Below are 15,367 nucleotides of genomic sequence, written 5' to 3'. Positions count from 1 at the left end.
TTTGTATAAGAGCAGTTCATTCATTTAAGAAAAGAACACGAATAGAGGATGTGCCGTCATTTTGGACAGTGCCAGGCATGTTTTCAGGAAGGAGAAAATCATCTCGTGACGCTTAGGTGGGCATCCTATCTTGAGCAATGTGAAGAGTCATTTTAGGCTGATGAGCTTGAAGACCTTCATCAGATCTATGAAGGCGATGTTCAAGGGGCATCTCAGTCTCAGCATTTCTCCTGTAGCTGATGCAGTGAGACCTCCAAGCTCTAAAGACACTTTCTGATACAGTAAAAAACATAACAGCAACTATACCATTCCTTATCAGGTATCTGTTTATTTAGCAGAAAATACCCAATCTATCTGATACATAAGAATGTGAGGGTGGAGAACAGCAGGAGCAACAATCTGGGGTTCTTCAGTCCCATGGGAATGTCCTATCCACACTGCACATGTTCTCCTGATAAGCATCGTCAAAGCGTTCGCTCTGCGCCACTGTCAGGAGGTTCTTCCAGTCCCCGGATACCCCTAGAACAACACAAGAGCAAGTGGCAACCACAAAAATGTTCACCTGAAATTACTTCAGCTCAAATTAGAACTTTTCTTCCTCATGCTCAGGCATGCGGCAGCTCCCTCAAGTGGCTGACATTAGAGGGAAAAGCACACGCCCCCTGACTATTTGCCCTGAGCCCCTCCCCAGACATTCCCACCCTCCTGATTTGGCTTTCCAGCAGCACTAATGCATGCATGTTGGTGACCTGGACCAGCTAGGTGTCTCATCCAGCCACCTTTTCCAGTTGCATCACAGAGAGCTCCATGCGAAGGCCGCTGACTGAGGAAGCAGGCTTGTACACCCATGAACTGTGTGCCTGTTGTTCTGCCTCCAATGTAGCGCCGCAGCATTTATTTAAAGTGGAAGCCACTTAGCATCCATAAGGAGCCCTTAGTAAGTAGTGCTGAGGTGCTGAGCTGCAGTGTCTGGCCCTAAATGCTTGCTGCAATGGAGGACACTGTTCCTTTGCTACTTAGAAGTAAGATAAAGCTGCAAATCCCATGAGCATCTGTACATGGAATGAAGAACTGAAGCCTTCTCCAGCACATCTGGCATGAAAATGCCATGGATCCTGCTTGTTCCCTCTCACACTTCCAATTATTACAGTGGTACCTTGGTTTACGAACTTAATCCATCCCAGAAGTCCATTCTTAAACCAAAGCATTCTGAAACCAAGGTGTGCTTTCCCATAGCAGCGGAGGACTCAATTTAGAAATGGAACATACTCAACAGGAAGCAGAACATGTTCTACTTCCAAGGCAAAGTTCACGAACCAAAACACCTACTTCCGGGTTTGCAGCATTCTTAATCCAAGTTGTTCATAAACTAAGCTGTTCTTAAACCAAGGTACCACTGTATTATTATTATTATTATTTTCAGTTTATATACTGCCTTTTATCAAAATATTTCAGGGTGGTGTACAACATTAAAAACACATTACAGAACATCAATAATAAAAACATAACGAAAAGTATACTGACAGGTGGACAGATGATACAATAGTTAATAACATTCCTCTCCCCCACACTTTCACAGGCAATAGATTATTTAATAGTCATAGGCCTGGGTAAAGGGGAATGCTTTTGCCTGGCACCTAAAGAAATGTAACTCTCTCTGGGCAGAGCATTCCACAGTTGGGGGGCCATCACAGAAAAGGACCATTCTCTTGTGGTCACACTCTGAGCCTCTCTGGGATGGGGGACATAGGGAAGGGACTTGAGTAGGGTCCAGAGGGAAAATGCCACTTCTAGCATGGTCCAATCTTCTTATAGGATTGTACCAACTCAGACAGCACATGACATAAAAGCTTGCCCCACGTGCCTCCCTAAAAGCTTAGGGAAGCTTTTAATGTTGACGCACGTTTGTATTTTAATATTTTGTTGGAAGCTGCCCAGAGTGGCTGGGGAAACCCAGTCAGATGTATAATAATAGATGTATGAATAATAAATTACTATTACTATTACTACCAAGCTTTCTTCCATGAAGAGCCGCCAGTCAAGTGGGCACAGCGAGTCAGTCATGTCAATCTGCTCTCTGTTTGGGCTGCAGTAAGGCCCATATCCCATGAGCACTTCTCTGCAGTGTGGACCCCGGGACCAAAATATGCAATGGTCCCGCTTTTTTCATTAATTCTGAATGAGGCAGAGAAATGTGTGGGAGTTCAGGGCAACCACACAGCTATTCCTGCCTCTCATGCATTTTAGCCACGTTGAGGGGTTTTTCAACAATTAAGCATTATATAAATTTTATGAAATGAATAATAATTGTGTTCAAAAGCATTCAGTTAAATTACGTCTGTGTCAGATGGAGACACTTTGTGGCTTTAGAGAAGGAGAACTCAGACTCTGTGGCCATGTAGGATAGGACTCAGAGAACCATGCATGTAGAGACGGGGAAAGCTTTACCTACTGAATTTCTGCTTGCTTTCCAGATAGATGCAAAGGGCACAGAATCTGTCCACTCTAGCAGGGCCGGCTCTAGGGGTAGTCTGGGTGGCGCGAGGTGCCAGGGCGCTGGCCCGGTAGGGGGGGCAGCGTGCGGCAGAGCCGCGCGGAAACCTTGCTGCGCGGTGCGCCTGCTCACCAGCCGTAGCTAGAAACGGGGCGGGGCGGGGGCGCCGGAGTGATCTCCGCACCACGGCACCAGGGCGCCCGGCGTGCTTGAGACGGCCCTGAACTCTAGCATTAACAACCCTGAGGCAACTGCTGCGTCTTGATGGCCTAGAGAATCTGCAACCCTCAGCCTATTTCCAGGCAGTCCCCAGAATTATCCAGGCCTCGAAATCTTGCAGGCACACCCTTGTTCTCAGAACAATCTCTTGTTTTGAATGCGACATCCACGCAACAAAGCTAGACATAGGGGAGATGTTGCACAGAAAGAACGGTATGAAATCTGGCAAAATGTGCCCATTTTCTGGACTAGTTGTGGATTGGCTTTTTCTGTGAGGCAACAGACATCCACAGAAAATGAAAAGGTTCTTCACCCCAGCATGCAGCATTATGGCATTACCAGTGTCATTCAGCCCATTCAGTAAACGGGCGCTAGCCGGGCGGGAACGGAGCGGAAGCCCTGGGACTGCGCAGGCGTCGCCTCCGTCAAGCGCCTGAGGCCCACCGGCCCCTCCTCCTCCTCCCGCTGTCCCGAGTGGCGATGGCCTCCTCCACCTCCCTTCTCCTCCTCACCTGAGGAGAAGGAAGAGGCCTCTGCCGCCGCCTCCCACAGCGCGCCTAAGGTAAGCGCGCCGCCCCTCGCTCTCCCGCCTTGCCGCCCCCGCGTCACTCCGCCACAGCTCCCGCTCTCGCCCCACCCGCCGGCAAGTGCCTGAGGCCCACCGGCCCCTCCTCCGCCTCCTCCAGCTGTCCCAAGTGGTGACGGCCTCCTCCACCTCCCTGCTGCAGCGGAGTGACGCGGGGCGGCGAGGCGGGAGAGTGAGGGGCGGCGCGCTTACCTGAGGCACGCTGCAGGAGGCGGCGGCAGAGGCCTCTTCCTCAGGAGAAGGGAGGTGGAGGAGGCCGTCGCCACTCGGGACAGCGGGAGGAGGCAGAGGAGGGGCCGGTCTCTGTGCTCCAAGTCTCTGCGTCCAATCCCTGTGTCTGTGGGGCACATGCGCAGTAGCGTGGACACAGGGACTGGACACAGAGACACAGGGACTTTATTATATATATAGGATCCCTTGGCACACCACGGCAACCAACCTTTCCTCATGAACTTTGCTTTTGTGTGGTCAAAAATGCTCTCTGGTATTAAAGAAAAGTTGGACATCTTGTTGTCTTTCATCTTATGGAAGGAGGCGTTTTCCACCACAGACTCAATTTGTTGACTGTTCAGCTCTTTGCCAAGAAAATGACAGATCTTCTGCACGCTGCCTCGAAGGTCCTGCAAAAGAGAAAAGCAATTGGCTGTGAATCCTCCCGTGATGTAGAGAGCTTGCCCTTGATCAAGAGGCACACAGAGGGGCATGTGATTTGGGCAAGATGGATGCTATGGGGGTGTGGAATTCACTGCTATCACTGTGCAGAATCCTTCCTGTCTCCAGCTGCACTTCAGCCATCAGAGCACCCAGGGGGCATCAGAGTCAGCAAGAGACATTGCATTCAAGGCAGAAAAGCCGGTTATTTTGTCATACTAAGGGGTGTTGAATTTTTCAGCTTTCCATTTCCCAAAAAAGAGGGCGGCGAAAAAGTTGTAACATGACTTGAAAACATATATTGGCTAAATTAATATAATTTTGTTTTGCTTAATAAACATAATGTGTGTAGAATTGCATAGGAATAATTAAAAATGATTGTCAAGTACAGTACTTGCCATTATATTTTTTTATTATGATTATGTTTAGTCATACCTCCGCTTACGTATCCCTCCAGTTATGTAAACTTTGGGATACCGGTACATAAGCAGCTAACCAGAAGTATATTTCCAGGTTTTTGCCGCACACGCATACGCAGAAGCTGTAAACCGCACCGCGCAAGTGTGCAGAAGCGGTCCTCTGGTTGCGAAAACTTCGGGATACAGCTGGACCTCTGGGATGGATCCCGTTCGCAACCGGAGGTACCACTGTATTACCTAAAATTTTCAGAAGATAAAATTCTTTGGTTTTCTGAAAGCAGTTTACGTGCTTTCTCATTCCTATGTGGTCTTTCCAAACTAAATGTTGTCCAATCACAAAAATAGTAGATTTGATATCCTCACACCCAAAAACCTCACTGAATAAATTTGCAAAAAATATTAGTTTTCACGTTCCTGAAATGATACAACTATTGCCATACCTGCTCCAATGCAGAAGAAAGGAAAAGCACTCTGTGCGTGATATGAGGCTCTTTTCCTTTAAATCTTTTTAAATCCTGAAGGAGCATCTTCACCCCCATTGTTCAGCCCAGACACTGAGATTAAACACCAAGGGCCTTCTGGAGGTTCCCTCATTGCGATTATGTTTAGTCATACCTCCGCTTACGTATCCCTCCAGTTATGTAAACTTTGGGATACATAAGCAGCTAACCAGAAGTATATTTCCAGGTTTTTGCCACTCACCTTTTCTGGTGGGCGGCGTTGCAGCCAGGCATCCTGACCACTGCAGTGATCTGGTGGGGGCAAAGATTGACAACCCCCTTGTGTCGTCCCGGCCACGTCACCAGTACTGGGCAGGGGCACACCCAGGAATGGCCCCGCTGTCCAATCAGTGCCAGTCAGGGGTGTGGCCATGGGAAATTTAATCTGTGGCACAGCCAGGTGGCCCTCCTCTCTTGTCCTTGGCTGGATCTCCCAACCCACCTGCCCTCTTTTTTATGCTTTGCTATGACACGACCTTGCTATGGACAATGTCAGCCGCCATATTGTTGGGGCCGGGTAGGATTTTTTTTCACTTGGCAAATTGGCACCAGCCATTTGGTTTTTGCCTACCTTGTAGCAATCGCCACAACTTTGTGAGGTTAGGCATTGGGTAAGCCTTTGTTTGGATGGAGGGGAGGTTGTAGCCTCCGCCTGCTCCTCCTCATTAAGGGTATCCTGTTAAAGGGATCCGGGGGTGTGGATTCTGTCTGATGCCCAGACGTGGGCTAGGGCCATGCCACAACCCCAATGGGGACCCTTTGGGGTGCCCCTATTTGATGTAAGTTATAGGGCTCCCCCTATTGGTGGTTTGCCCTTTGATGGACTCCCTGCGCATGGACGGGAGTTGAGCTTCACCCAATGCCTAAGTAAGCCAAACCGCTCACATCTGTAACCAATAAAGTTGTGGCCCATTTGAACCCATAAACCTAAATACTTTTGCCCGTGTGTTTATTATCCACTAGAGAACTGCAGGTCACAGGGCCTTGGCCCGCAAGTGAAGCTACAGGGAACCAGGCAGAGGACCTTCTTGGTAGTGGCCCCACCCTGTGGAACACCCTCCCATCAGATATTGAGGAGATGAGTAACTATGTAAACTTCAGAAGACATCTGAAGGCAGCCCTGTATAGGGAAGCTTTTTAATGCTTAATGCTTATTATGTTTTTATATATGCTGGCAGCTGCCCAGAGTGGCTGAGGCAAGCCGCCCATTTGAATGGGTACAATATTATTCTTATTCTTATTTTCTTCATAATCCTTGTAGGGGTAGCAAGGAATTTTGCACTTCCTCAGAGATGTCTGGCCAATAGTACCAGAATATTTCCAAACAAAAAATTGGCAAATTCACGCATGAATAATGTCAGAGTTGGACCCATAACCTGGTTATGTGCATGAACACAGGCAAGCTTGGGACCCATACCAGCTGCAGTTCTTCATAGGTGATGAAGAAGATGTTGGCTCTCTCCTTTATCTCCACCCAGCCTTTCACATGGTCAAACCAGGAACCATAAGGCACTGGAGGAACAAAGAGGAAGCAATGGTGCAATGTAAAGAGTTGTGTGGGGAAGAAGAGGGGAGGGAGTTTGGATTTGATATCCCGCTTTATCACTACCCTGGTGTTTAGTCGTTTAGTCGTGTCCGACTCTTCGTGACCCCATGGACCATAGTATGCCAGGCACTCCTGTCTTCCACTGCCTCCTGCAGTTTGGTCAAACTCATGTCCGTAGCTTCGAGGACACTGTCCAACCATCTCATCCTCCATCGTCCCCTTCTCCTTGTGCCCTCCATCTTTCCCAACATCAGGGTCTTTTCACTACCCTAAGGAGTCTCAAAGCAGCTAACAGTCTCCTTTCCCTTCCCCCCCACAACAAACACTCTGAGAGGTGAGTGAGGCTGAGAGACTTCAAAGAAGTGTGACTAGCCCAAGGTCACCCAGCAGCTGCATGTGGGGAAGCAGGGATGCGAACCTGGTTCACCAGATTACTAGTCTACCACTCCTAACCACTACACCACACTGGCTCTCACTGGGAAGGGAGAGAATGCCATTGTAGAGGAAACACCAGTCAGCATAGGTGCCAGCTCCTGGGGGCTGAGGGCCCATTCCAAGGCTAAACATACCCAACTCCCTCAACTGTTCCTCATAAGGTTTGGTTTCCAGGCCCTTGATCATCTTGATTGCCCTCTTCTGCACACGTTCCAGCTTGTCAATATCCTTCTTAAATTGTGGTACCCAGAACTGGACACAGTAGTCCAGGTGTGGTCTGACCAAGGCAGAAGAGAGTGGGACTATGACTTTCCTTGATCTGGACACTATACTTCTGTTCATGCAGCCTAGAATAGCTAGGTGGGGTTTATTCCCCCCCCCCCAAAAAAAAAATCTATTCAAGTTGGCCTGTCAGGGACCTGTCAGGGACTTACAGACTGCATTGTCCCTCAAAAACAAAATCAGTACAGTAACAAAAAACATTGACTCTGGTGTATGTCCAGCGCCACCTAGTGACTGATCTGTGTAGTGGAATTATCCACACAGGGGAGAAGTAAAGGTTTGAATGAAGCTTTCTCTGTTAAGGTTTGTCATAGGTATGAGTTTTCGTGTGCATGCACACTTCTTCAGATACACGCATTGTGAATCTGACAACAGTGAATGTCTGTTATCATCCACAACACTGAATGTGAGGTTCCATTCTATTCTCATGTTGGTGCCAGTTTTACCCATCTGTTAAGGACGTTTATGAATTTGCTTAAAAAGAAAATGACTAAAGTAGGACTTTCACCCATTTCTTCCCTTCTCCGTGTATCCAACTGCATATTATACTTCTTCTCTGTCAAGGCTGTTCCATTAGCTAAGAAGACACTATACATGTTCAAGTATATAAAAGGATGTCATATAGAGGAGGGAGAAAGGTTGTTTTCTGCTGCTCCAGAGAAGCGGACACGGAGCAATGGATTCAAACTGCAAAAAAGAAGATTCCACCTAAACATTAGGAAGAACTTCCTGACAGTAAGAGCTGTTCGGCAGTGGAATTTGCTACCAAGGAGTGTGGTGGAGTCTCCTTCTTTGGAGGTCTTTAAGCAGAGGCTTGACAGGCATATGTCAAGAATGCTTTGACGGTGTTTCCTGCTTGGCAGGGGGTTGGACTGGAGGGCCCTTGTGGTCTCTTCCAACTCTATGATCCTATGAGATAATTCTATGAGATTCTAAGAGAGCATTTCTGGTAGTGGACATTGTGCTGGACCACAGCAAAGGAGACTGGCTGATTTGCCTCCTTCCATACCTTCCCCACTCAGGAAACTCTCCATGAACTCTTCCACAGTTCCTAGATCCTTGGAATCTTTACAGCCTTTACTGAAGTAGTAGGTTGAAACCATCACATCTCTGGGGTTACGTAGTGTACAGACTATCTGTAACAGAGACAGGGCCACATTTAGGGAGAGCAGCCATCTCAGCCCTAACATTAGGCAGAGTGTGGCAGCTGACTACTGTCCCACGAAAGGGTAACAAATCGTTATTTAATTTACTCTTACTAAATGCATCCAGTGTGACATCTACTCAGAGTGGATCCACTGAAAATAATGGGCCTAACTAACATAGGACCATTAATTTCAAATGGTCTACTCCAGGCACATTCAACAGGTAGATCACTGGACATCTGTGGTAGATCACCGGTAGATCACTGCCCCCCCCCAAAGAAACTCAACAACTTTGGCTCCCCTAAGAAAAGCTCAACATCTTAGCCCTGCACCCCCCAAAACAGTGCTTTCCTCCTTCTTAAAAAAAAGCTCAACAACTTTGACCTGAACCCCCCAAAAGGGAGTAGTCTCTTGAAAATTCTCCAAAACTTATTTAAGGACAATGATGTGGGTGACATAACAACCCCCCTGCTTTGGGACAGAATGAAAATGGTCACCAGAGGAGGCTGCATAAAAGAGAGGGCACCCCTTAAAAACAAACCTCCTCAAAAATTGGTAAATTGGTAAATTAAAACAAGACATTATGACCCTCTCATACACTACAAACAGGAGCAAAAAAAACCATCTTAAATTCACAGAACAAAAAAGAAGGGGAATTGACTGTCTAGAAATCAATGCACTTTTGTAAAACAACAATTTTACGAATATGGAGGGAAGAACTCCAGACTATTAGCAAACAGATGCAGGAACAAAATCTCTCAAAACACTGTGTCACTAAAGTTGGTCTTTAAGGTGCTACTGAAGGAATTCTTTTATTTTGCTTTGACTCAGACCAACATGGCTACCTACCTGTAACTAAAAACTGTAACAGCCTTCCTAGAAAAGCTAACCAATAAACTGAAACTGACACAGAGACCAATAGAAGAGGACGCCTTCACCCCAGTATGGCTCCCCTTTATCACATCACAGCCCAACAAGACAGCAACAAGAATCCACCAACAGCATACGAATCACTCTGGTTTACCTGACCCAACAAGCCCTCTCCCCCCCCACTCACAAATGCAAACAAACTGCACTGCAGCCACCCACAGACAACCAACCACACCCTGCCCCCCAATAGCTCTAACTACCAAGGAAATGCAATAAACGAATAGAAAGAGAACCCACCCAGTAGACGCTGACACAAAACAGTACACAAACACTATACAAAAAAATATAAGCCTCACCACACCACCGCTCCTCTCCCGCCTCTTGTTCTCAAACCTTATACTGTACTCAACAGTAATATCTCACAACGAATGTAGCTGATTTTTAAGAAAGACTATAGAACCTGAAAGAAGAAACAACGCATGTGCTTTTGTAAACCAAGAAAATCTTTAATAAAAATGTTTTTTAAAGAAAGAAAATCATACCTTTTTATTAAAAAAAAGATCATTCAAGCTTTGCCCTTTAAATACTTTTAATTTGTGAGATATATAATCCATAAAGCATCACATAATAAAGCCTGATATGGAAACAGATAAGGTCTCCAGTGCGACACTGACAAACCCCCCCCCAATATATATAAGTAAAATAGAAACATTGTCACCTGACCCCACCCATCTCCCCCATCTACTTCTATCCCCCTCTTTCTTCCCAATGTCTCAACAAATGAAACCGATTTGTAAAAACGTTACAAAAGACATTGCATAAATTTCTGTAAATCAAGAAAATCTTTAATTAAACAAAAAAAAGAGATAAGGTCTCCAGTGAGGACCTGGGCTGACCGTGCATATGGACCATGACCAACTCAAGTTCTCCCGCAATCGGGCAGCTGCTAAGGAGATTTCTGATATTCCTCCCCATTCTCTAGAACAAAATATGGCATCCTCCTGTAAACAGGCTGTGCCAAGTGTTCCAGAATCCCTCACATCTGTGTGTCAGAAAGACAGGAGCCAAAGACAAGCTTGGTGTGTCCGTTGTTCCTCTCTTACCTTGGCCTTGGAGTGGAGGAAGGACTTGGGGAAAAGCTGGAATGGCAGGTGAGTAGACAGGAGCCTGGGGGGAGGATATTTCAAGGCAATCTGCAGGTGACTGTCCACTTCGATCCAGGGTGACCTGTCCCACAATGGTATATTCTGAACCCATGAGGGGTCCCCGTGACTCCGGATTAAGCTCAAGATCTCCACCATCCAATGGGTACCTAGGAGGAAGTCCACCAGTCACAGTCTTCTTCTGTAAAACCACTTGTGCATTAATGGATCTGGCCCATGTGAAATCAATTAGACGATCATAAGAAATGGAATCTCCTTCATGGATCACTGCCTTGTCGTGGCAAAGGGACTTGAATAACGCAGAGAAGCTATGAGCTATGCCGTGCAGGGCCACCCAAGACGGACAGATCATGGTGGAGAGTTTTGACTAAACGTGATCCACCTGGAGCAGGAACTGGCAAGCCACTCCAGTATCCCTGCCAAGAGAACTCCATGGACAAAGATTTAGTACAAAGATTACCATAATAAAGGACAAAAGTGGTAAGGACCTAACAGAAGCAGAAGACATCAAGAAGAGGTAGCAAGAATACACAGAGGAATTATACCAGAAAGATATGGAGGCCTCGTACACCCCAGGTAGTGTGGCTGCTGACCTTGAGCCAGACATCCTGGAGTGAAGTCAAATGGGCCTTAGAAAGCACTGCTAATTACAAGGCCAGTGGAAGTGATGGTATTCCAGCTGAACTATTTAAAATTTTAAAAGATGGTGCTGATAAGGTGCTACACTCAATATGCCAGGAAGTTTGGTAAACTCAGCAGTGGCCAGAGGATTGGAGAAGATGAGCCTACGGTGGTACCTTGGGTTACAAACGCTTCAGGTTACAAACTCCACTAACCCAGAAATAGTACCTCAGGTTAAGAACTTTGCTTCAGGATCAGAACAGAAATCGTCTTCCGGCGGCGCGACAGCAGCAGGAGGCCCCATTAGCTAAAGTGGTGCTTCAGGTTAAGAACAGTTTCAGGTTAAGAACAGACCTCCAGAATGAATTAAGTTCTTAACCAGAGATACCACTATACATCCCAATCCCAAAGAAGGGCAGTGCCAAAGAATGCCTCAACTACCACACAATTGCGCTCATTTCACATGCTAGGAAGGTTAGGCAGGCTTAAGCAGTATGTGGACCGAGAACTCCCAGAAGTGCAAGCTCGATTTTGAAGGGGCAGAGGAACCAGAGACCAAATTGCAAACATGCACTGGATTATGGAGAAAGCTAGAGAGTTTCAGAAAAACTTCTACTTTGGCTTCATTGACTACGCAAAAGCATTTGACTGAGTCGACCACAGCAAACTATGGCAAGTTGTTAAAGAAATGGGAGTGCCTGATCACCTCATCTGTCTCCTGAGAAATCTCTATGTGGGACAAGAAGTTACAGTTAGAACTGGATATAGAATAACTGATCGGTTCAAAATTGAGAAAGGAGTACGACAAGGCTGTATATTGTCTCCCTGCTTATTTAACATATAAGCACAATTCATCATGCGAAAGGCTGGACTGGATGAATCACAAACCGGAATTAAGATTACCGGAAGAAATCAACAACCTCAGATATGCTGATGACACAACCTTGATGGCAGTGAGGAGGAATTAAAGAACCTTTTAATGAGGGTGAGAGTGGAGAGCGCAAAATATGGTCTGAAGCTCAACATCAAAAAAACTAAGATCATGGCCACTGGTCCCAGCACCTCCTGGCAAATAGAAGGGGAAGAAATGGAGGCAGTGAGAGATTTTACTTTATTGGGTTCCATGATCACTGCAGATGGTGACAGCAGTCACGAAATTAAAAGACGCCTGCTTCTTGGGAGAAAAGCAATGACAAACCTAGACAGCATCTTAAAAAGCAGAGACATCACCTTGCTGACAAAGGTCCGTATAGTTAAAGCTATGGTTTCCCCAGTAGTGATGTATGGAAGTGAGAGCTGGACCATAAAGAAGGTTGATTGCCGAAGAATTGATACTTTTGAATTATGGTGCTGGAGGAGACTCTTGAGAGTCCCATGGATTGCAAGAAGATCAAACCTATCAATTCTGAAGGAAATCAGCCCTGAGTGCTCACTGGGAGGACAGATCCTGAAGCTGAGGCTCCAATACTTTGGCCACCTCATGAGAAGAGAAGACTCTCTGGAAAAGACCCTGATATTGGGAAAGATGGAGGGCACTAGGAGAAGGGGACAACAGAGGATGAGATGGTTGGACAGTGTTCTCGAAGCTACGAACATGAGTCTGACCAAACTGCAGGAGGCAGTGGAAGACAGGAGTGCCTGGCATGCTCTGGTTCATGGGGTCACAAAGAGTCGGACACGACTAAAAGACTAAACAAGAACAGCAAGAAATGGAATGGATCTTTGTCCACAGCTAGCTACTTAGCACCTTCCTGTGGGACAAGATCCCCAAAATTCAGGAATTGTATAACACGCTGAAGTTGATGGTATTATTTTGTGTGGTGCAAATGAGAAGAGAAGAGTAGCCTGCTGGATCAGGCCAATGGCCCATTGAGTCAGGCATCCTGTTTTTCCCAGATGCCAGTGAGAAACCAGGGAGCAGAACATGAGCACAAGAGCCCTCTCCCCTCCTGTGGTTTCCAGCCAGGAGTCCAAACAACTTTGTACTAAGAACGACTGTGCGAAGAGAAGGTGGGAAATGTTCTGGAAGGCAGGTGCTGATTTAAGTTGGTTGTGGAAACAGATGCCCAGATAACTGTGAGAAAGAGGGGTGGGCACAAGGTAGGCTGTGATCCGTTTCCAGACTACCGGCCATTGTCAATGGGACTATGTGATGTTTTCTGAAAAACCTACAAATAATTTTGGGCAATTTTAAAAAGTATATTTCTATTAAGTAAGTTTGAACATTCCAGTTCCCTTTGACATAGATCTCTTCTGACTTTATTGTTAAGGTATCCCAAGAATGCAAGTTTGTCATGGTGACCTCCATTTTCGTAGGCAGCTACTTAGGAATCAGGGATGTTTTAAAAGAAAATTTATAACTGTCTGCAATTTTTAATTTGTGTACAAAGCATGAACTGCTACAACACACCTGTCCTTTTTGCACAAGTGCACACATCATCATCATCATCACCATTTTATTATTTATACTCCACCTATCTGGCTGAGTTTCCCCAACCACTCTGGGCAGCTTTATCTAAAAACATAATGAAAACAAGCACTAAAAACCTTGCGATACAGGGCTACCTTCAGATGTCTTCTAAAAGTTGTGTAGTTATTTATTTGTTGACATCTGATGGGTCTTCCACAGGGTGGGTGCCACTGCCAAGAAGGCCCTCAGAGCTGGACCTCAGTGCCCAGGCTGAACGATGGAAGTGGAGACGCTCCTTCATGTTTTGTTTAGTTGCTTAGCATTGCATTCCATTGCATTTAGATGCCTATACAGAGTGGGGGGAACCCTGAGAACTGAAAATTTGACATCTAGAGTAAAGAGGGATCTACCTACATATCTCTCTGAGCTTAATGTGTGGCTGACTCTCACTGCAGTGATAAATCTGGCTAGAAAATTTCTCTCTTTGAAGCTCAAGTTCAATTACCTTTTCCAGTGAAATTTCCAGGAACAAATGTGTCATGTATAGTTCTGTATTTTTGTTATTTCCCCACCCCCACCCCCACCCCTGTTCTTTTCTTAATCTGGGAAAACTTTTTTTTGTCCTGGCATTCATGGAGCATCACAGGTGTAAATGATCAAAAAAGCGTTTTGTTTTCTCTGAGGATGAAAACAAAAAGTTGAAATGTTTTAGTACTGAGGACTTTGTCTTGCTGTGAGGACATTTTATTGTATTTATTCATTTGAAATATGAGCTTCATATTTAAAGTTAGTGACGTAATAAATATTATCATTGAAAGTGGTATGTCACTAAGCCCACTAAATCCAGAGTCTATTTATTTAATTGCACCACTGACCTGACTTGGGGTAAGATACGATCACGGTATCATCATCCAGCAGTTGGAATTCATTTTCTACATAGCTGAGTGTTTCCACTGAGTGGGCCAGTGGAGTAAAAAGGATTTCCTTGTATTTGAAATAAGCCATCAATGACACTGAAAAACTGATGATGAGAGAAAGAGGGTTATAATGCCACATCCTTAGTAATTTTCAGGTAGCGACTGTTTTAGAGCCCAACTCTGGGGATAGCTAGGAAGCAGGAGGAAGGGAAAAGTTCAGGAGGTGGCGATGGGCCAAGAATGAATGTTCAAGTGGTGCCACCAGGCTGGGTGGGGGGGGGGAATCTAAGGAACTCAGTTCTGAATACATATCACATTAGCCTTTCAAATCTCAATAAGATCATGGGTACAAATTAACTCAAATCACCATCACCTCTATTAGGAAATAAGCCCCATTCACATCCTCTAGTTCAGGCATGTCCAACTAGTCCATCGATCAATTTTTGGCTCCCCCAATGAAGCTCAGCAAGTTTGGCTCCCCCCAAAATGCTCAACACTGACTCCCCACAAAAGTTCATCAACAACTTTGGGTCTTCCTCCAACGTTCGTCAATCCAATGCATAGATCACTGCCAGCTTTTTTATAGTGGGAGTAGATTTCAGTCTCTTGGGAGTTGGGCATGCCTGCCTTAGATTACTATGCGTCAACTGAAGGACAATCGCCTTAAACAAAGAAGAGAATGCAACTGAAGGACAATCGCCTTAAACAAAGAAGAGAATGCAGCACCATAGTCATACCTGCCTAAAGCAAGACACACACACCGCTCCATCCACACACATGCACAACTGCTTGTGAACCTACTTGCACACTGTGGCTTTGGAATTAGAATTTAGAAGACTATTACCCGACGTGCAATATGCAGCAAAGACATACATTAACTTTTTGTCTAGATACAACACGGCAGGCTTAGAATTTGCATCAGGACCTCCATATAAGAAGTTCAAAATGGGGCTTTAGAGGGCACACATTTGGTTCTTTGGGGCATCCACAATCTCCCACCCTTATGGACCCCAAAGATTCACCGCCACCGCGTATCATAGAATTCGACCTGTATTTAAATGCATGCAAGTTAAAACCCAGTTAAAACAATTAAAATTAATTAAAGCGGT

General features: G+C 45.7%; 1 protein-coding gene across 1 annotated transcript; it reads right to left on the bottom strand.

Moving 5' to 3' along the window:
- Positions 1-300: 300 nt before the first annotated feature.
- On the bottom strand, positions 301-14,346 carry LOC118086735 (sulfotransferase 2B1-like). Its single transcript, XM_035118727.2, has 6 exons — positions 14,217-14,346; positions 10,251-10,459; positions 8,142-8,268; positions 6,287-6,381; positions 3,739-3,919; positions 301-519 (listed from the first exon to the last, which is right to left on the bottom strand). Exons 1-6 carry the CDS (start codon positions 14,344-14,346, stop codon positions 410-412), a joined length of 852 nt encoding a protein of 283 aa, XP_034974618.1. The 3' UTR covers positions 301-409.
- Between the last annotated feature and the right edge of the window lie 1,021 nt (positions 14,347-15,367).

Source organism: Zootoca vivipara, chromosome 6, assembly GCF_963506605.1.
Source record: "Zootoca vivipara chromosome 6, rZooViv1.1, whole genome shotgun sequence".
NCBI lineage: Eukaryota > Metazoa > Chordata > Lepidosauria > Squamata > Lacertidae > Zootoca > Zootoca vivipara.
This window is presented reverse-complemented; position numbering and strand designations above follow the sequence as displayed.